Consider the following 23,087-nt stretch of genomic DNA (forward strand, 5'->3'; position numbering starts at 1 on the left):
AAGGAGCGAAAGGCACCCGATTGCTGGCGTGGGGCCGTAAGGCCCAAGGACTTGGCCGTGGCCCTGGAGTCCTTGAAACGTTCCAGCGCATGGTCTGCCTTGTCGCCGAAGAGGCGACGGCCATCAAACGGCATGTCCAGAAGGGTGGCCTGGACATCGGCCGAGAAGTTGGCGGACCTCAACCAGGCGTGGCGGCGAACCGCCACCGTCGTTGCCATCGCCCTGCCCAGTGAGTCCGTGGTATCCAGTCCACACCGGATAGAGAAGCGTGCCGCATCTCGGCCGTCCGCAAGGGTTTGGCTGAGTTTAGCCCTGACCTCCTCAGGGCACTGTGGCAGCACCTCCGCAACCGTGTCCCACAGAGTGTGGGTGTAGCGGCCCAAGAGACAGTTGGTGTTCACAGACCGTAGCCCTAGGCTCACAGACGAGAAGACCTTCTTCCCGAACTGCTCATATCTCTTGGATTCCCTGTCGGGCGGGGCCGACGGGAATGCGGTTTGGGAGTTAGAGGCCTGGATGACCAGGCTCTCGGGGGTGGGATGGGTGGACAAAAAGCAAGGGTCGCCCGGTGCCGGGCGGTAGCGTCTGGCCACGTTCCTGTCCACAGGGGGGCCTGTGGCGGGCTTGGACCAAGTGCCCAGCAGAACGTCACACAAGGCCTCATTGAACGGCAGGAGGGGGTCCGCGGAGCCGGACTGCTGTTTGAGGACCTCAGTGAGGAGATTAGTCCTCACGGCCGCGACGGGGAGTTTTCAGGCCCATGTGACGCCTGTGGGAGGCAGGGTTCGCCATCACCTCTGGCATTCAGTCACTTCGGACAGGTGGGTGCTGCAAATTGTCCGAAGGGGTTTCTCCCTCCCCTTCGAGTCTTCCCCTCCATCCATGCCACCTCAATACCACCGTGTGTCGGGGGATCACTTGCAACTTCTGCAAGAGGAGGTTTCGGCCCTCTTGGCCAAGAGGGCCATCGAGCGCGTTCCTGGGCCAGAAGTAGGACGTGGTTGCTACTCCCACTACTTCCTGGTACCCAAGAAGGGCAAAGGGGGCCTACGCCCTATCTTGGATCTGCGGAACGTCAACGGCTTCCTCCGGACGGAGAAGTTCAAGATGCTCACTTTGGCTCAGGTCCTGGCTGCCCTGGACCCGGGAGACTGGTTGGTAGCGTTGGACTTGCAGGACGCCTACTTCCACATCCCCGTCCTGCCGGCCCACCGGCGTTACCTACGGTTCATGGTAGGCCAAGAGCACTTTCAGTTTACCGTGCTCCCCTTCGGCCTTGCCAGCGCCCCACGGGTGTTTACGAAGGTGATGGCGGTGGTCGCAGCCCATCTGCGCAGGCAGGGGATATCAGTCTTCCCCTACCTCGACGACTGGTTGTTGAAGGCGGGCTCGCCCCAGTCAGTCGTCAGCCACCTCCAGACTACGGCCGACCTCCTGCACTTGCTGGGGTTCTCCATCAATGTGCCGAAGTCACACCTGTGTCCCTCTCAAAAGCTCCTCTTCATCGGAGCGGTTCTCGACTCGGCGCAGTTTCGGGTTTACCCACCCGAACAGCGGGTTCGGGATATTCAGGCTCTGATTCCTGTCTTCAGGCCGTTATCCCGGGTCTCGGTCAGGTTGACGCTGCGGCTTCTGGGGCTGATGGCCTCCTGCATCCTTCTGGTGCGTCACGCCAGGTGGCGGATGCGGGCTCTGCAGTGGGACCTGAAGTTTCAGTGGGCCCAGCATCAGGGCAACCTGTCCGATCATGTCCTGATCTCAGAGGGCACTGCGAGACAACTGCAGTGGTGGCTCACGGACCGCGACTGGGTCAGTGGCAGACCCCTCTCCCTACCCCAGCCGGAGCACGTAGTTGTGACGGACGCGTCCCTCCAGGGCTGGGGAGGCCACATGGGAGAGGCGGAGATCAGAGGCCTCTGGTCTCCGGCGGAGTCCCGGCTCCACATCAACCTTCTGGAGCTGCGGGCGATTCGTCTTGCACTGAAGGCATTCCTCCCCTCTGTCAAGGGGAGCGTAGTGCAAGTGTTCACCGACAACACCACCGCCATGTGGTACTGCAACAAACAGGGCGGTGTGGGGTCGTGGACCCTCTGCCAGGAGGCTCTGCGCCTCTGGCAGTGGCTGGAACATCAGGGCGTGACCCTGGTGGTTCAACACCTGGCAGGCTCTCTGAATGCCAGGGCGGACGAACTCAGCCGCCGGTGCATGATGGATCACGAATGGCGTCTGAACTCGGACGTGGCGCAAGGTCTCTTTCGACAGTGGGGAGAGCCTTGGTTAGATCTATTCGCCACAGAAGAGAACGCGCAATGTCAGCAGTTCTGCGCGTTGGAGTTTCCAAGGCGGCACTCGCTCGGAGACGCTTTTTGTCGCGAGTGGAGCTGCGGTCTGTTGTACGCCTTTCCGCCTATACCACTTCTGCCCAGAGTGCTGAAGAAGATCAGGCGCGACCGGGCCCAGGTCGTCCTTGTGGCTCCGGACTGGGCACGAAGATACTGGTATCCCGAGCTACTCAGCATGTCAGTCGATCCCCCGATTCGTCTGCCTCTTCGGGAGGACCTTCTGTCGCAGCAGCAGGGGACGGTCCTGCACCCGAACCTGTCCAGTCTCCACCTACAAGCTTGGAGATTGAGCGGCGGCAGTTGAGGCCATTTGACTTGCCTCCCGAAGTCTGTGATATCATTCTGGCAGCCAGGCGTCCCTCCACAAAGTCGGTATACGCCTGCCGGTGGAACAGATTTGTGGCATGGTGCACAGCAAAGGCTGTGGATCCTCTCTCTGCACCCCTTTCGGAAGTGCTGCTCTTTCTTCTTTCCCTTGCCCAGCAGGGCTCTGCTCTGGGCACTCTTAAAGGGTACCTTTCTGCTCTATCAGCCTTCTTGAGGCTACCAGATCAACCTTCTTTATTCAAGTCCCCTATTGTGAGTAGATTTCTGAAGGGCATCACAAACATGTTCCCTCCTGTTCCCTTCGTGATGCCCCAGTGGGACTTGAATCTGGTTCTCACCTATCTGATGTGTGCTCCCTTTGAGCCACTTCATAACTGCCCTCTTCGTCTCCTTACTCTAAAGACGGCATTCCTGGTTGCCATCACCTCTGCCAGGAGGGTGAGTGAGCTCCAGGCTCTTTCTTCTTCTCCACCTTTCCTGTCTGTTCATCCTGATAAGGTGGTGTTACGTACACAGCCTTCCTTTCTGCCCAAGGTTGTCACGGCCTTCCACATCGGGCAGTCCATCACTTTGCCCACCTTCTTTCCGCCTCCGCATCCCTCGAAAGAGGAGGAGAGGCTCCACCGTCTGGATCCAAAACGTGCGCTCTCCTACTACCTAGATCGCACACGCCAATTCCGGGTGGATGACCAACTCTTCGTTGGTTACGTGGGCGCGAAGAAGGGAAAGGCTGTGCACAAGAGGACCATCTCTAGGTGGATCATCTTGTGTATCCAAGCATGTTACTCCATGGCGAGGAAGGAGCCCCCAGCTGGATTGCGGGCTCACTCCACTCGGGCCACGGCGACGACAACCGCCCTGGGCCGCGGTGTCCCCCTGCAGGACATTTGCCAGGCAGCTACGTGGGCCTCGCTGCACACGTTCGCAAGACACTACTGCCTGGACAGTCAAGTCCGGAGGGATGGCTTCTTTGGCCGTTCCGTCCTCCAGGACTTTCTGGTGTGATATTGGTTCGCAGACCCACCACCGGGGTTGGTATTGCTGGGGTATCTATTCTAAGGTAAGGAATCTATCACTAACGTGTCTCTTTCAGATGCACAAGTTACTACTTGTGTAACGATATATCTGTAAGAGACATTAGTTAGTGATAGATTCCTTACCGACCCACCAATCCTCCCCGTTCTGCGAACCGATATCTAGGGTTAAGGTCATCTCCTTTCAGGGCCCTAGTTTCATAGCACCAGTGTTAGTTCTATCATGGCTCTGCGTATCTGGCGCGGAAAAGCTGTGTTATCAGAACTGACGTCAGCGCGCATGGGCGCCGTCTAAGTACTCCGATGACGTCATCCCGGCGCTCACGACGCCGACGACGGACGCGGAGCCGCAGACGACGCCTACCAGCGCGCAGGGGTATTGCTACGCAAAAGTTTCCGGATCCAGTCTGACGCCTGGGGATATTCTAAGGTAAGGAATCTATCACTAACTAATGTCTCTTACAGATATATCGTTACACAAGTAGTAACTTGTGCGTCAGGGCCCGGCAGTCGACGCAGGTTCGATCGTCGTGGTCGAGGCCTAAGCACTTCAGGCACCGGCGATGGGGGTCCGTGACCGACATGAGTCGGCCGCACTTCGAACAAGGCTTGAACCCGGGCATCCCTGGCACCGATAGTCGAGACAGTCGACTAAAGAGATCAAAAAGGATCAAAAACTTTTCAGTCAAAAAGTGACTGGGGGTAGAGCTTCTTCCGTATCTGCGCTAGCTGGCGCGGAAAAAAGAAGAACTGACGTCAGCGCGCATGGGCGCCGTCTAAGTACTCCGATGACGTCATCCCGGCGCTCACGACGCCGACGACGGACGCGGAGCCGCAGACGACGCCTACCAGCGCGCAGGGGTATTGCTACGCAAAAGTTTCCGGATCCAGTCTGATGCCTGGGGATATTCTAAGGTAAGGAATCTATCACTAACGTGTCTCTTTCAGATACGCGAATTCACAGACTGCAGTGCCAAGCTGGAGGAAGAGAACATGCGCTTCCCACAATGATCCAAATTCTTGGATTCCCTGTCCCGGGGTGCAGAAGGGAATGCACCCTTGGAAGAAGAAGCTTGGACCACCAAGCTCTTGGGGGAAGGGTGTTCGGTGAGGAAAATGGGATTGCCCACAGCCTGGCGGTGGCGGCGGGCAATTGTCCGTTTCACTGGAGCCCCTGTGCTGGACTTGGACCAAATGCCCCAAAAGACGTCCATGAGGGCTTCCCTGAAGGGCAAGAGAGGTTAAGAGGAAGTTGACGATAGCTGCCGGTTGAAGCACCTCTGTCAGGAGGTTAGTCCTGACTGCCACTGTAGGGAGCTCCAGGTCCAAGGCCTCAGCAGCCCTACGCACCACCACTGCATAGGACACTCCCTCCTATGTAGCCACAGTAGGGGGGGAGAAAGCATGCCAAGGTCTGGGGAGGTGTCCAATTCCTCTGTCCAGTCCGGTTCTTCCAGCTGGTCTGTCAAAGGGTCCTGCGACCCCTCCCAGTCCTCATCACCCTCCTCCGGGAGATAGAGAACACCTGGGTTGAACAAGGGAACAAAACTACCCTCTGGCCTCGGATTAGACATCAGCCGATGTCGGTCTGGCTCCGGGTCCATCTCGGGGATAAGGATGGGATGGCGTCGGCTGGGGGCACGGCTGGTGCGGGGTGATCGAGTAAGGTTGACCGGCAATAATCGGATCAGGGCTGGATCCACAGGGCCCTCTGGTGCTGGGGCCAGAGTCGCCGGCATGGAAGGCCCCATGCCCTCAACGTACTCCGCAGGGTCCCAAGGGGCACCAGCGGAGGCAGGCTGCCCAAAACACGGTGGAGGACTTTTTAGAATGCACAAAGCTGGGCACGGGAAACCGCAGCTTCCGGAAACAGGGGGAGGCACAGAGTCAGGTGCCGGAGATGGAGCCTTAGAGTGACGACGCTCCGGATCCTGCGTTGTCTCAGCCAACTGACGGGGAGAAGGCGAAGAGCGACAGTGCTTCTTTTGCCGCCTTCTTGTGCTTAGACTTACCCGAAGAGTGCGAAGACTTGGACAAGGTGTGGTGGCACTGCAACCAGTCTCAAGACCTTTCCCTCGAGCGAGACCGGGAGCGACACGGAGCCGACTGCTGGGCCTCCAACAGATTTCGGGACTGCTCCCGCAAAGACTTCAGATTCGTGGCTCGGCAGTCGGAACACGACTGCGGTTTATGGTTGCACTCCAGGCACCAGAGGCACACGAGGTGCAGGTCCGCTATGGATATCAGCTTGTGACAGGAGTCGCAAGGCTTAAAGCCGGTCCGGCGATGGGACATCCCTCGAGCACCAGGAGTCGAAGACTCGAAAAAAAAGTTAACAAAAGTCCAAAATAGTTTAGTCAAAAAGCGACTAAGGGGTAAACTCTCTCCGCAACTGCACTAGGCTGGCACAGAAAAAGAAAGAACGGACATACGCGTGCAGAGGCGATGTCTAAGTAGGCACCGCAACGTCATCCTGCGACGCCGATGACGGCTGCGGAGTCGAGTGATGCCACCTACCGATGTGCAGGGGTACTGCTGAAGAAAGATTCTCCGGTTCCAGTCTGACGCCTGCAGGTAATTCTAAGGTAAGGAATCTATAACTAATAGTCTCTTTCAGATATAAACTTAAGTCAATAGGATTGCAGCCAATCCTGAACTGCCTTTCCCAGATTTCTAGAACACACTATTGGAAATAAGGAGAGACCAGCTAGTTATTACTCAAGTGTAGATTATAGCTGGATATTATCACCAAAATTGCTAAAGTAAAACTGAAATGACTGTGCAAGTTTAGCAAGAGGTTTAATAAAATAGCTAAGAGCCGCCAACCCAAAAGCAAGTGGATCAGAACGGTAGCGGAAACCAATGCAAATATCAGTAAAGGACTACAACATCCAAGCTACTGTAATGCCTGCCAAATTGTGATCCTTCCAGTGGTATAGTAGGAAGCCATGCTGAGGGGAGTATACTTCAACTGTGCCCAAGTGGCAAAACATGGCTACTTTCTAATATTCCAAGTTAGCTCAAAAAGGCCACATTATGCACAATTATTCTACTACGCACAGCTAGCACATAAGGCATGTTACTTTTCTAACCAGTCAGCACATAATGACTGGCATTCATTACACCAAGTTAGCATATTACAAACTCATTATATTATACCTGTATAAAACAGAAAGCACCACACCCTGAAGTACTAGCAATCACCTCGAAAATGACAAAATATCACAAGCTGTATGTACTTACACACTCCTTCAGCAGACTAGCTCAAATCTTTGAGAAATATAAATGGGAGAAGGCTGTGACAAGGCCATCTGTATTTGTGTAAGGGGAGCTTTTGAAAATTATGCCCTGTAGGACATACGTAATCAATGAAAACAGGATATGCTTCTTCCAGCTGATTATGGTCAACCCATAACTGATGTTTGTTTTAAAGACCAAACAAACCAGAAAGCTGAAGCATCCGATCACAAGTTGTGCACAATGACTAGATACAGAAACTGCACATACACTTGTGGTTCATGCACAACAACTGTCCCATGTGTAAACAGATGTCCTTAGACCTAAACGACAAACATTAACAATCCAAAATCCAGACCATGTTACCGATCAATCCTGTGAAATCTCTTCCCACCAACATTATAAAATAAGCAAAAAATATTACATTTTTAGGCTCTAGTACACCGTCGGAATAAGACTAGCAATGTGTACCCAAGCTCTATTAAAACAAAAACACAATAGCCAATAGAATACCCACCCACAATTTCGCTGTCCTGAAACTCAATGAAACCTTTGAAAATATTCACAGGCAATGGGATCATTCTCAAAATATATAAAGGGACCCCCTTCAAATATGAATTAAAGGCATAGGACAAGGGGGGAAAGACACAACACGTGTTGTTTACAAGAAAAGGGGTCCTACCTACTTATATTACTTTCTCCAAGAAATCAATCCAACAAGAATTGGGATTATTCTCTAGACACATACCTGATGGCTGATAAATAAACTGTAGAATGAATTCTATGTCAGGACTGGAGGCGAGGATTATGCCTTCTCTTTTCACTTTTTTAAACAGCAGCGAACTTCAACAAAACGAATTACATTTCCCATGGAACCATAGGAAAACTGTAGTAAAGAAAATTGTCCAATTAGGAACAGTCTGAGGCCTCCAATCAGGGCTCTCCAACTCCAACATAGTCTGTCCTCACTGGCCATTCATCCTCTTTCTTCGCTGCTGCGCAGCCGAGATACGTGCCTTTTCCTACTCTGTGGGAATTCTTTATTATCAAATTTGATTGCCTGTATAATTGTCTGGTTAATACTATCCAAAATTAATTATTGAGCTTGGTTTTCATATTAGATGGCTTAATCTGCTTTAATCTTTTTGCACTATGTAATTTTTTCTGAAGAGGGGCCGCTGTTTTTCGTGGGCCTCCGTTTTGATTTCTTAAGTGGCTCAAGCATATGTTTTTCCCAGTGGAGACTCCCCGCTCCAGACTCGCTGCAGCAGGCTTATTTCCCTTTAGAGGTCAGCCCGTTTCTGAGAGCTTCTGAAGCCATATGTCTTCTTTGAAATGTTGTCAACGTAGGAGAGCAAGCGCACAGCTTCAGGTATCAAATGTTTACATGTCTGAGTTAACGTGAATGTCTCAATGTTTGAGGGTGCCGCCTGGGTGACGTCTCTTGTCAATGGCGTCTGCAATTGTGAATTCCAAGTCGTGCCTCTAAAGAATCGTTAGAAGCATCCCCTGGCGCTCCACTCGAATTTCCTGGGAATTTGCCAGAATTCCTTACTCAAAAGTGGTATTGAAAAGATGCCAATTAGTTGTTTATACCATCTTATTTTATTCATAAGTTCATCTTTCGTGTGTATATTGTTGTGACGGGGTGGCGGGTCAACCTGGTTCGAGTCAGAGTGAGGAGCCCATTTTTCGTGACTGGTGGTCAGCTGTTCCTCTCTCGCCCTTTTCCCTCCAGCAGCATTCGCCTCTACCTGGGGAGGAGTGGACCAAACATGACTCTGTGGACCCTTGGGAATGCGAGGTAGAAACTGGACAGCGTCCCTTTAAGCCCGAATACCTGGAAGACGAGACTCCGCCCATCTTGAACGTCGACACGTCAAAAGAAGAAGGATCCCAGAAGACGCCAGAAGACTTTCCCCCGGAGGATGAGAGCGGTGTGGAGTGGAGACCGAGTGAGGAGCAGACCTCGAGCGGACGAGTGGAAGACAGCAAGCCAGGAGGCCAACGTTTCCGTGAAGCGCCACGCCACGCTCCCGCGGGAGGAGCGTGGCTTTCCAAGGTACGGGGCAAAGTTGCAGGGTGGGCGGGTTGGAGTGGTTAGACCACTGTGTATATACCGCCTAGTCGATCCCCTGAACCCTTCCCTCACAAGCACTTCTGCTGTTCGTTTGCTTAAAACTGAGCACCAGGTTTCCCTCACTCCTGGCCCCTACACAGAGCGTGTTGAACGTCTCCCTGATACCGTTGTTTCTGTTCCTTTCCTTTTGGGTGGCGCTCTCCCGGACTTCACCTGGAGACCGACGGTGACGACATCACTCTGGCTGCAACACCACCTGGACAACGCCGGAACACCCTGGGACTACCTGGTTTTCCTAGAGGCGTCAGAACGGAGCCCGATGAGATTGCCCGCATAAGACTGACCAACCGTAGGAAAAAGGCTTACCTTAAAATAAAACCCTCTCTAAAAGCACTTTTCCAGCCTGCTGACTCCGTTACTCATCCTGTGCACCCCACCCCAGTACAATTGTATTCTTTTCTTAAACATCATCATTGTTTTTTTTAGTCCAATGCATTTCGGGCTATATAGCCCTTCATCGGGGACCAAAAAGCTGAAAAAAGGTACAGTAACAAAACTATAAGTATAGCGTAAAAGTAAACAAAAACAATAATGTATCACAATATATTTAGAAATCCATGCACACCAGTGTGACCCCAGATTATGAAACTATATAAGGTTCTTTCATTATGAAAAACGCCATCCGGCACTCACATGTCATGCTATTAGCGTAATCGAGTGGTTTGTTGGCAATACGAATAGTCCGTAACGCTGTAAAAAAACAGCCTACATTAAGTGCATTGATTAACTTCTGTTCGTAGAACCCTAGACATCGTAAACATTGAGCATCTTGTTTTAAAACCAAACTTACTTTAAACACGCAACAGCGTTTCACTAGTTCGTTACTCTTCTCAGCGTTGTTCGTGAATGGTTTTAAACAGCCGAGGCTGTCTATCTATCAGTATACTTGTACGAACTTCAAAGTAAAAGCAGCATGATTCAAGTGCCGCAATTGGTTAGACGTCCGATCATGTGACCAGAGGATAACCAATGACGGGGTAACATTGTATTCTTTGTGCGTCTGTCATTGAGAACTGGTCATCAAATTTTCAAGGCATGTCAATAAAGTTATACTGAATCAAAAAATATCCTAAGGCAAAAAGTATACAATCATAAACAAAATTCAAATGTACAGTCAAATAAGGTTTGTACTTGTGTGTCGAAAGACCTGGTATCTCCACTGTCCAGGTACAAGGCAAAACAGCACAAAGGGCTTAATATGTTCCAGTGATTTATAGATAACACATAAATTCTGTCCGATCATTGAGACCAAATGGTTTGTTAGAGTTCAACAAATACATCCAGCAATTTTCTCGTTGCAATAAAAAGCGATTGTTGTCACGACCTTCTTTTTTCTCGATGATCTCCAGCACGAGAAACTCTAATTGGGAAATGTTCTGATGTTTTTCAGTGAAATGTACCTCTACTGTGGCTACTTTGATTCTGCAAACACAATGCAGAATCAAAGAAAATAGAATGACCGTAGTGTCAAAATACTCCACTGAAAGCCTGAATTTCAAAAAAATCATTCGCAACCATTAAAAGATTCTTAAAGCCAAGCCTGATTTCAGAAAAGCATTTGATCATCAACCTATTTTTGCCTACACAAGAGGCAAAAACTTTGGTGAACTACTTAAAACCAAATCAGACCCATTGGAGACATATCGTGGAACTCGCCCATGCCTACAATGTGGGAACTGTAACAACATATTTAGAGGCAACTGTTTAACACATCCCATGAAAGGTCACAATATAAAACTGAGAGTGAACGCCACTTGTGACACAGCGAATGTGATATACATGCTTAAGTGCCCCTGCGGAAAGGTGTACGTGGGGAAAACGGAACGCAAAATCAAAGTGAGACTCAACGAACATAAATCAAACATCAGAACGCAAAATATCAAGTCCACAGTAGCGGTACATTTCACTGAAAAACATCACAACATTTCCCAATTACAGTTTCTCGTGCTGGAGATCATCGAGAAAAAAGAAGGTCGTGACAACAATCGCTTTTTATTGCAACGAGAAAATAGCTGGATGTATTTGTTGAACTCTAACAAACCATTTGGTCTCAATGATCGGACAAAATTTATGTGTTATCTATAAATCACTGGAACATATTAAGCCCTTTGTGCTGTTTTGCCTTGTACCTGGACAGTGGAGATACCAGGTCTTTCGACACGCAAGTACAAACCTTATTTGACTGTGCATTTGAATTTTGTTTATGATTGTATACTTTTTGCCTTAGGATATTTTTTGATTCAGTATAACTTTATTGACATGCCTTGAAAATTTGATGACCAGTTATCAATGACAGACGCACAAAGAATACAATGTTATCCCGTCATTGGTTATCCTCTGGTCACATGATCGGACGTCTAACCAATCGCGGCACTTGAATCATGCTGCTTTTACTTTGAAGTTCGTACAAGTATACTGATAGATAGACAGTCTCGGCTGTTTGAAACCATTCACGAACAACGCTGAGAAGAGTAACGAACTAGTGAAACGCTGTTGCGTGTTTAAAGTAAGTTTGGTTTTAAAACAAGATGCTCAATGTTTACGTTGTCTAGGGTTCTACGAACAGAAGTTAAACAATGTACTTAATGTAGGCTGTTTTTTACAGCGTTACGGACTATTTGTACTGCCAACAAACCACTCGATTACGCTGATAGCATGACATGTGAGTGCCGGATGGCGTTTTTCATAATGAAAGAACCTTATATAGTTTCATATTCTGGAGTCACACTGGTGTGCATGGATTTCTAAATGTCATATATTGTGATACATTGTTGTTTTTGTTTACTTTTAAACTATACTTTAGTTTTGTTACAGTACCTTGTTTCAGCTTTTTAGTCCCCGATGAAGGGCTATATAGCCCAAAATGCATTGGACTAAAAAAAACAATGATGATGTTTAAGAAAAGAATACAATATACACACGAAAGATGAACTTATGAATAAAATAAGATGGTATAAACAACTAATTACTTTGGCATCTTTTCAATACCACTTTTGAGTAAGGAATTCTGGCAAATTCCCAGGAAATTCGAGTGGAGCGCCAGGGGATACTTCTAACGATTCTTTAGAGGCACGACTTGGTATTCTTTGAAATGTTCTCAACTGTTTGTATTGTTCTAACGAGGACTTCCCGCTCCAGACATGCTGCTGCTGTTAATTCCACCTGAAGCGGTCAGTGTGTCTCTGTAAATTCTGAAGCCGCTGGAGCTTTTCTGCTTCTACGCGGTTTTTCTGGTGCGCTCATGCTGACCTGCCGCGGCCAGGGCGTGTGGGGGTCCGCAGAGCACGCGTTTATTCAAATCCTTGAAGGGATTACTCGGTGCACTGTAGTTCATTTTATTTTTTATTTATTTTATTTAATGCGATTTTATATAGCGCAAACTTTACCCGAAGGTTCAGAGCGCTTTACATAAGAACCAGTTGCAGGACATATGGACTAAGGATTACATTCGTTACATATAAGATACAAACAGAAAACAATTGCAAATGTACAAGATGTAAAGTCACACAAGGAAGAGATACAAACAAAGAAAAATTGCAAATGTACAAATAGTAAAGTCACTCAAGTAAGAGATATGAGTGGATATACTCAAGAGTCACATAAGAAAGGTAGAGAGTACAAAGGTCTACTGCATATACTAGTGGATATACTCTAAGAGTCACATAGGAATGGTAGAGAGTACAAAGGTCTACTGCATATACTAGTGATTAGAGTTATCTCTATGTACATAGGGAAGGAATACGAATGGATATACGCCAAGAGTCATATAGGAATGGTAGAGAGTACAAAGGTCTACTACATATACTAGTGATTAGAGTTATCTCTATATACATAGGGAAGGGATATGAATGGATATACTCAAAGATTCACATAGGAATGGTAGAGAGTACAAAGGTCTACTGCATATACTAGTGATTAGAGTTATCTCTATATACATAGGGAAGTGATACGAATGGCTATACTCTAAGAGACACATAGGAATGGTAGAGAGTACAAAGGAGTTCCATTAAGTGGGGTCGGAGGGGGGATGCAGTCACAGCACTAGGGTGGGTGAGAGGGATACAAGGGTATAGAGAAAAGGCAAATCAGAAAAGGGAAGAAACATTTGAGGATCGTCAAGGGGGAAACTAGGGGAAAGGGTTAACGGAAGAGGGAATGGACAAGATGGCGGGTCAGGGTCCAGAGAAAAGCAGCCGAGAGCAGCAGCAAAATGGCGGCCAGGTCAAAAGAAAAATTAAATAAGTCCAGGAGAGTCTGTGGCGTAGTTTCTTTCATTCGAATGTGGATGCAGGGCTACGACCTGCAGCTGGTGTTTTCACGGCCACACTGCTTTGTTTTGGGGGGTTGGGAGGTGTGCCCCGTGGGCCGCTCCGCACGGGACCTCTCTGCTGGCCCAGAATTGCGGGTGCTGCTGCAGACGTGGGGCTGCCGGGGAGCGCGGTGAGAGCTCAACTTTCTCGGCGGGGCTGCATGGGGATCATGCAGGTCCGGGACTCTGCCCTCCGCACACGTTCACTCTCAGAACGCGGGGTTGTGCCTCTCCTTTTCCCCAGGTAACCTCGGTCCCGCGCCCGGCAGTGCTTCAGCATGCGGCAGGAGGCGGACGGGCTCACCGCCGATGTGGTCAATGTGGGCAGCTACGGGGATTGCTGTCTGGAATGCGTTAAACTTGCTAGGGTTGTGAGTTACTGAGTGCTCCCATTAATTGCCCACTGAAGCTGGTAGGATGTGCCCCACTGCTAGTTTGGAGGAGTTCCCTGGCACAAGATCCCAAATTCAGCCCGAGGCATGTCGACCACCGCGGGTGCCATTTTGGGGTCAGGCGCCGCCAGTTCACATTTCGCCTCAGGGGTTAATGTGGTAGTCGTGTGACCCAGCGCCGCAGGTGACTAGAGCATGCACCTTCCTCATAGTGTGTCCCACAGAATATCCACTGTGCGCAGCATTAGTCCTGGCAATGAAGGTGAGTGGTCCCGCATTGAAGGCCGCAAGTGCTTGATATCGCCGCCATTTTAAGGTCAGGCACGCATGGAGGTAATGAGGTTCAGTCGGGCGCTGTAACTTCACAAGCTTCCGTGAATGACCTCAAGCCGCCGCTCACCTCAATGCCGCCTCCGTTCCGCGTAGACGGGCGCCTGCATCAGGCCATCCAGGGGGGCATCGGCAAGGGCTCCCGCCGTATTTAGGCTCGCGCCGCCATCTTAGCCCCAACTGTCTGCGCACTCCGAGGGATCGCAAGGCTGAACTGGGCGATCTCCGCGGTGCTCAGGTGCGTGAATAACTCTCTCCTGTGCACTACATTTTCCGACACCGTTACAGTCCGGTTGCAATGTCTTTAGGTCGCTTTAGCCTTTAGGCACCGTTCAGGAACCATATTCGAGTTTCAATGTCTGCTCGACATCCTGTGATACCTTATAGTTTGCCTCAAGCAGCAGTCTTTAGTTACACCTGTACAACGTGGACTCTGACTGGACTGGGACACCTAGTGCCTACCAACGAGCCTGGCCTGAGGAGGACGCCACTTGCGGTGTATTGATCGTGCCGAGGCAGTTACTGGCCGATCTTTCCATTTATTAACGCTCTGCTGCCCAGCATGATCAGCTTCACAGCAAGGCAGCAGAGTCTGTATTGGCAAAGTGAACACCCTCTGGGGTCTGTATTTCTGGAGCCTGGTGTCAGTTTGGGGCACATTCCCAGGCGATATGCCTGAGAGATAGTGTGTATAGAGAATGTGCACCAGATATTATTCTGCCAAGGGCCTGGTCCCCATATAGTCAACGAGATCCTCGCTTCCAATATACACCCAGCCCTTCAAGGTAAGCCCCCCTTTCTGAAGGCAGTACCCAGTCTGTCACCCAGACCCCACTACCTACACTCCACACCCTCCGCATAGTCCATGAGTATGGATAGGGACTTTGAGGAAGACTTCCAGGGAGAGGAAAATACCCAGGCTGTCCTCCCTTGGGATGATGAGTTTTATGACGCAGTAGATGTGTCAATTTACAAAGCAGTGGGCGAAACCATTTCGCCCTTAGAGGAGAGGATAACAGGCAAAATTAACGAAGCCTTAGCACGCTTGTCCACTTTCCCCATGGTTCCCACCCCCCAACATGGGCCCCCAAGGACTCCCATGACTGCAGATCCCTCTCTCCCCTGCCACACACTCACGACACAGGAGTGGATCCCAGTGCTTTTGAGAGGCTCAAACAAGCTTCTCTGCCTACTCAGCCACTTTTACCACATGCAGGTGACAGTTTGTTGACCCCCTATAACGTGCTGCCCGACAACGGCACAGGGGACGCTGATGACGAGCCCGGCCCAGAACTTGGCTTCCTTCTCGCCCCTCCCAGGATAGTCCAGATATGTTTGATCCCGACAAGATCGTACACCCCAGATCGTCGGATTGGGCCCCAGCAGATAAGGTGGCCAGTTATGTGGCAATGCACATACAAAAGCCTCTAGAGAAGGATGCTCTGAACTGTCTCAGGTCAGAATGCCCAAGACCATCCCTGGAGGGCAACGTGTAATTATTACATGTTAATAGCAAAGTATTATAAAAGTATTTTTTCTTTATAGGTGGGCCCCTGAGGAAGGGATTGAAATGTCCCAAAATGCATCGGGCATACACAAGAATGACTCATTATAATTTCTATGTATCAAAATATATGTAGTAGCATTGTTAAGATGCAAATTTCAGAACCTATCATGATTATATAATGTATATGTTTAGGTTTTGGTCACACTAATTGTATTGGTACAAACAAGTCCAATTAAGAGTTTTATTTGAGAACAAATGGTTCAGACTTGAGTATATTTTGGTGAAAGAATCTTTTTCAGTAAATAATTAGGGGTTTCAACCCAGTGAACAGTGCACAGTAGAAGCAAGTTTGCTAACTTGTAACAGTTTTCAACTCGCTAATACACAACACCATGGATGGAGATTTTATGCTGGCAGAGGAATTGTGGGGAAGATACTTGCAGAGGGAGCAGCTGCGGAACATTTGGCAAGTATCATTGCGCACACTTTCTCTCATCGTCAAACCTGCTTTTCTAAGGAAAACCCCCTTCTTTTCCCTTCACAGGGCATATATATCACCTGAAAAACTATCAAAGATGGGAAAAGGAAGTCGAACCAGCTGTGCAAAATGTGGCTTGGAAAAAGCAACAGACGCCCATATGTTCTATCAATGCCGTGTGATCAGAATGTTTTGGGACAAAGTTGAAACAACTATGTCAGGTATTTTGGGTCGGCAAATGAAGGTAAGCCTATCATTGGATATCTTTGGAGTGGTGGATGGCCTTGTGGGTGCTCTTAGAGATCTACTGTTTTATGCAATCCTACTTGCCAGAAGATAAATTTGTCGTAAATGGGTGAGTGGCGTACCACAGCAGCATTCTGACTGGCTGGAGTCCCTCATATGTATGTCTAGGATGGACCTGCTAGGGAAAAAGTCTAAGAGGAAAGCCTTTTGGAACCCCCTACTAGTATAAAGGGAGAGTCCGGAAGCACTGCCGTAAAACATGGGGGATAATGTTGATATAGGATTACATATTTGGCCAATGATTACACTTTCAAATTCTCTGGACTGCTACAGGGCCCCTCTGTACTTTGACTATTAAAGCAGCTGCCGGTTTAAGTTAACACTGTAAGAGAGAGACAGCCGCAGGAAGGATAATGTTCATTGTGGTATGCCTGCTAGTGGAGGGTTTCTTTATTGATATAAGGGCGGAAGGAATTTACATTGTTTCTGAGGTGAATGAGGAAAAAAAAAATTATAAAAAAAGAAACCAGAAGTTACCTTCTGAATGCAATGAACTGTGATGTCTTGTCATCTTGTAACCCTGGTCCTTTTTCAAGTAAAAGCTTCACAGCTTTTTGCAAATCTGCATGTTGTAAAATAAAAGGACATTTCTATTTACGGCACAAAAATAACACCAAACAGTAGACTAAACAGCAACTGCAAGACATTACTAACATTCTATTCATGTTTTCCACTCCTCGTCTTAAGTCCACTTATAGGTTAAACATATCCAGATGCAACTACAGAAGTCAATTTGGTGCTATGTAATAGCGGATACCTAGAGTACAAAAAATGTAGAAGCCATATGAACAAAATCAAAATACCACAAATATATTTCATTGATAAAACTTCCCCATGAGGTTAAACATTTACATACAAAATACATAAGAATTCCACGTTAAATTTTCTAAAAATACTTAAAAATGCCCTATAAAAAAAGTTAACAAATCTAAAACCATTTTAAAAAAACTTGATTCAGAGGATATATAACATTTTCTGCCTTATAAATGTTTGTAATATTATTCCACAGAAAAATATTTCTTAGAAAATTTGGAGCATGCTTGCCACAACATAGGACATGCAAATAAGGCATGGCTGAGATCCTGAATGAAATACATAGTATGTGGGCGATTCAAATCAGTCATACTTGCCTTATTGCCTTTAGTGGTAAACAATTTCTAAGGATATTAATACAAATCTTTCTCATAGCACTATCTTTAAGCATTCAGAGATAGGAATGACAATTGTTCAAAAGAGAGGAATCAGAAAAAAACTCAAAATGTATCATAATGAACAATATTTTCAATATAGTTATGAGATCAAATATTCAATCAAAAACATCTTGACCTGGACTAAGTTTGTCCAATTTGTAAAATCTTCAACTTTTCAACTAAAACAATTTAGTACTGAAATTAGATTTTTTTTAACCACATAATATATAGACAGACCTCCTTCCTCTTCTGATAGAATAAGATCTTGAATATTCAGAGATTCTTTTTCCAAACTAATCCTTCAACAAAGAATTGCACCGAGGGATTTTGTGAAGGTGCTCGGAATGCCTAATTCAAGACGAAGTCCCTTAGGGACAGTCTATGCCTTACTGTAAAATTCTTCCTTGTAGTCTGTCAAACAGCAGTTGTTTTTCCAAAGGGATACATTAAATCCCGTACAAGTGTTGGAGATACCTTAATGTTGAGTAGTTTCAGTATAGTGATTAGCTGTTTTCTGGCAGTAGTGTCATGGAGTACTTTTCAGCTGTATTATGGGGCTTCACTATACCTTCAATTTGTCTAAATTTGGGATAGAGGAAAGATTATATATAACTGTTCACATTCTCCAGAGAATTATGACCTAAACCCCATTATAATTTAGTAAACTTTTTCTTCTTTTATTGAGTCAAGAACAAACCATGATTTTGCTCTTGTTTAATTTCAGAAAATGTTTTAAGAAGAATTATAATGCACATTAAGGACCCTTTGGACCCCCACTGGTGATTGATTAAAATTTAGAACATCGTCCGCATAAAGTAGTATATTTACAGAATTACCTCCAATGACACAGGAAAATGACAAACTTTTAGAGGGAAGATCATAGATGCACAAAGAACAAGCATTTGCAATGCAATAGGTCTCGCATTAGTAACATTACTAGCTCTAATTTTGTTAATGTAGACCTATAGAGTGTAGTGTGGTACAGTGAAGTGGTGTAGTATAGAGTAGAGGTAATTATTATAGAGTGTAGTGAAGTTGAGTAGTTTAGCGGGAGTGGTGTTGAGTTGAGTAAAGTGGAAGAAAGTTTATAGAGTGGGATTGTGTGTGCTTGTATTATGATTGGGATCGTATGTGCTTGTATTTTGATAAAATATAGTAATATTATGTAGGGATGAACGTATGAGAAATATAGGTTGGTGGTGCTACATTTGCTGTACCAATTTATTTATAATGTGTTTTGTTGTGCTGCTTGTGTAATTTATTTTACCTGAGCACTGTGGTGATCTACTTTGAGTTTGATTGTTCCCGGCCCTCATTTTGTAAACTATTATCCCAATCTGTGAAATCTTGGCACATCCTTTTATCTGACTGTCAAGTGACTAAGGTTGCCTTCTAATTCAGAGCACCTGGGATGAGCTATTGCTGACTCTCCTGATGAAAAACCAAAACACAGTAAAAAAAGTTAAGTCAGTCAACAAAGAGCGCTCAGTCCTTGCTCCCTTCTCAGCTCACATCCACCCATGCAGCCAGGCTGCAGAGCTGGGAGACTGCTGTGTGGAAATTGCCCACATAAAGATGTTGCTTTTTCCAAACTGAGGAATGGAGGGGAGTGGAGAAGGGAGAGGCGAGGAGCCTGGAGAGGCCGCCAGAGGAATGTGTCTTACGGGCTGGGTCCTCGGGCTGCCAATGACAGGAGTCAGAGGGTGGAAACTGTGGGCTGGGCCAAGAGCTGATGAAGCTGTGGGAGGAACGGAGAGGCATTGGGAGGAACATGGACTGCTCGCAGCCCTCACTCACAGCACTGAGCCCTCACAGGCAGCAGACACCCGCCACTCAGTGTATAGGAGCACAGGGTGACACACACACACACACACACCGGGTGTAGGAACAGACTGTCTGCAGCTCAAGCGCACTCTACAGAGACCTCACGGTAGCAAAAACATCCCTCGGTTAGTGTACAGGGGGCGGCTGTGCCCAGGGCCCTCACTGACTGCTCCCTGTGAGCCGTCACTCTGAGGGAGCAAATGTTCCTCAGTGAGTGCATAGGAGCACGGGCTGTGCCTAGGGCCCTCAATGACTGATACCCGTGAGCCCTCACTCTGCAGAAGCTTCGCGGGCAGCAAACATCCCTCGATGAGTGTAGGGGGAGGATGTGCCTAGGGCACTTACTGACTGCTACCTATGAGTAGTCACTTACTGACCCTTCATAAAAGCGCAGTCTGTCCGCACTCCTTAAATAGCCAAGCAGATAGGACAGCAAACACCCATCACTGAGTGCACAGCAAGGCAGGGTGTTAACAGGGTCCTCACTGTCTGCTGCGGGCAGTCTGTTTCTATGCCCAGAGTCGCGATGAGGCTCTCAGCCCTGGCATGGCCACTCCTGGCAGCAGATCCCGCGTGATCCGGCAAGTAGACTGGAAGAACCACATCATGGCCTCTAAGTTGCAAACATCAGCATTGACTGCTTGCCACCACACGCAGCATCTTATGGAGGCTGTTACCCTATGAGGTTAAATGCATAAAGTGCCACAGAGCCAGAGCCGTCCTAACACAGAAACAAATCCTCCTTCACTATAACCCTTGCATAGGCTGCAAATGTCCATGAAGATGGCTGCACATAGGGGTGAATGCCAGGAAAAGAGCTGCAGACGTGACGCGTGGGAGCGGAGAGTGGGCCCGTGGGCTGCAGCACGAATGAGGAGTGCAGTCAGTTTGCCTCTGCTTGGGCTCGGCTGACTTACCCTCTCTGTGATATCTGAAGCATCATCTTAGGCAGAAAGCTCCACGCGTGGAAGGTGCTCTCAGGTCTTGGAGTGAGTTGTCTCTGAGAGAGCGGGGTACGGTCTGCTCGACCCTGAGCCACACCGATGCAGACTGATGAGCACCCCCATCCCCGGGCGCACCAGAGGCGCATGTAAATGAATATGGCTGCACGTAGGGGTCAATGCCAGGAAAATAGCTGCAGACGGGACACGTGGAGCGGAGGGTGGGCCCGTGGGATGCAGCAGGTATGGGGTGTGCAGTCAGTCTGCCTAAGCTCGGGCTCGGCTGACTTCCCCTCTCTGTGATATCTGGAGCATCAGGTTAGTCAGAAAGCTCCACGCGTGGAAAGTGCTCTCGGGTCTTGGAGCGAGGGGGCGCGCGAGTCACCTCTGAGAGAGCGGGGTACGGTCTGCTCGACCCCGAGCCACACCAATGAAAACTGATGAGCAGCCCCATTACCGGGCGCACCAGAGGTGCATGTCCATGAAGATGGCTGCATGTAGGGGTGAATGTCAGGAAAAGAGCTGCAGACGCGACGCGTGGAAGCGTCTGCCTCTGCTCGGGCTTGGCTGACTTCCCCTCTCTGTGATATCTGAAGCATCATCTTAGTCAGAAAGCTCCACGCGTGGAAGGTGCTCTCAGGTCTTGGAGCGAGGGGCCGTGTGAGTCACCTCAGAGAGCGGGGTATGGTATGCTCGACCCTGAGCCACACCGATGCAGACTGACGAGCAGCCCCATCCCCTGGCGCACCAGAGGCGCATGTCCATGAAGATGGCTGCACATAGGGGTGAATGCCAGGAAAAGAGCTGCAGACGGGACACGTGGGAGCGTCTGCCTCTGCTCGGGCTCGGCTGACTTCCCTCTCTGTGATATCTGGAGCATCAGGTTAGTCAGAAAGCTCCACGCGTGGAAAGTGCTCTCGGGTCTTGGAGCGAGGGGGCGCGTGAGTCACCTCTGAGAGAGCGGTGTACGGTCTGCTTAACCCGGAGCCACACCAATGCAGACTGATGAGCAGCCCCATTACCGGGCGCACCAGAGGTGCAGGTCCAAGAAGATGGCTGCACGAAGGGGTGAATGCCAGGAAAAGAGCTGCAGACGCGACGTGTGGGAGTGGAGGGTGGGCCTTTGGGCTGCAGCAGGAATGAGGAGTGCAGTCAGTCTGCCTCTGCTCAGGCTCTGCTGACTTCCCCTCTCATTGATATCTGAAGCATCATCTTAGTCAGAAAGCTCCACGCGTGGAAGGCGCTCTCAGGTCATGGAGCGAGGGGCCGCATGAGTCACCTCTGAGAGAGCGGGGTACGGTATGCTCGACCCTGAGCCACACCAATGCAGACTGACGAGCAGCCCCATCCCCGGGCGTACCAGAGGCGCATGTCCATGAAGATGGCTGCACGTAGGGGTGAATGTCAGGAATAGAGCTGCAGACGCGACACATGGGAGCGGAGGGTGGGCCCGTGGGCTGCAGCAGGAATGAGGAGTGCAGTCAGTCTGCCTCTGCTCGGGCTTGGCTGACTTCCCCTCTCTGAGATATCTGGAGCATCAGGTTAGTCAGAAAGCTCCACGAGGGGAAGGTGCTCTCAGGTCTTGGAGCAAGGGGGTGCGTGAGTCACCTCTGAGAGAGCGTGGTACGGTCTGCTCGACCCTGATCCTCACCGATGCATACTGACGAGCTGCCCCACAGGCGCTGGAATATCTCATCAGTGCACCTTCAGACCTGTGTTCTTTCTGGAAATGCATTTAAAAATTGTGCAGAGAAAGTTGCCCTAACTTGCTAGTGTGATATTCTTCTTTACAGTGAAACTGTAAAATTGTGTATCGCGGTAGACGGTTTAAAAACCTAGCAACAGCCGAAGGAAACGAGTGGTGCGTGCAAGCAGCCCACCTCTCTATCCTTCTTTCATTTAGTTGCTTCCCTGTGAAATGGATCCAAAAAAGAAGAAGCTTGCGAGTGGTGCGTGCGCCCGCGCCACAGCAAGACATGTGGTTTCAATTATTGTGCCCGCGTCTGGGCTCGATAATTGAAACCACATTGCAGCAGGTTGCAGGTAACTGACACCAATAGGCCCTGGGCGGAACAATGTGTCTGCCTTTGGCTAATTGCATGCTGTCTTTGATAAAAGCGTGTGCGATTCCTAGGTCCGTTTTCAAACCCCCTACATGAGGTTTCTCACTGCGCAAGCAGTTCTGCGCACTGCAACGCTGGCTCGAGACCTAAAAAGGCAGTGGAGCTAAAGATGCAACCATGCTGTAGGCCATTCTCTGCAGTAATTATTATTAAGTAATTTTCTCCACTGATCCCTTTAGCACGACTCCAAGTTGCAGCATGAAGTGCTTCTATTATGCAAAGCAACCCTACTGGGATGTCCAGAGCAACCAATTTGTACTATAGTGAGGGTCAATCCACCAGATCAAAGGCTGTGGAATAATCAATATATGATACATAAAGTGCCTGGACTTTTTTTCCAGAGTATTTCTTTATTGCCATTTCAATATTCAGAACAAAGGCCATAGCAGTATACCCATTTTAGCAAATGGATACAGATTTAGAAGCAACACATTTTGGTAAACGCAATAGAGAATACTGAGGCGTTGAACTTCGTGAAAGTATAAACCAGTAGAAACAAATACAATCTATTTGAGGGGTGAATGGGAAAGAAGGGAGAAAAGACATTGGTCTAGAGGAGGGAGCAATGAAGGGTACCCCAATCTCCTAGTGACGTAGAAAAGGTGCA

At 48.6% G+C, this 23,087-nt stretch overlaps 1 protein-coding gene across 1 annotated transcript in view; it reads right to left on the bottom strand.

The window, feature by feature from the left end:
• Positions 1–23,087, bottom strand: part of HELB (DNA helicase B) — a 330,278-nt gene that overhangs the window by 86,777 nt on the left and 220,414 nt on the right. The window contains exon 8 of the mRNA XM_086919022.1: positions 16,880–16,964. Coding sequence (XP_086775148.1) covers positions 16,880–16,964 — 85 coding nt within the window. The remainder of the gene's footprint in view (positions 1–16,879; positions 16,965–23,087) is intronic.

This window comes from Lissotriton vulgaris, chromosome 1_1 (genome assembly GCF_964263255.1).
Source record: "Lissotriton vulgaris chromosome 1_1, aLisVul1.2, whole genome shotgun sequence".
NCBI classification, from domain to species: Eukaryota; Metazoa; Chordata; class Amphibia; order Caudata; family Salamandridae; genus Lissotriton; species Lissotriton vulgaris.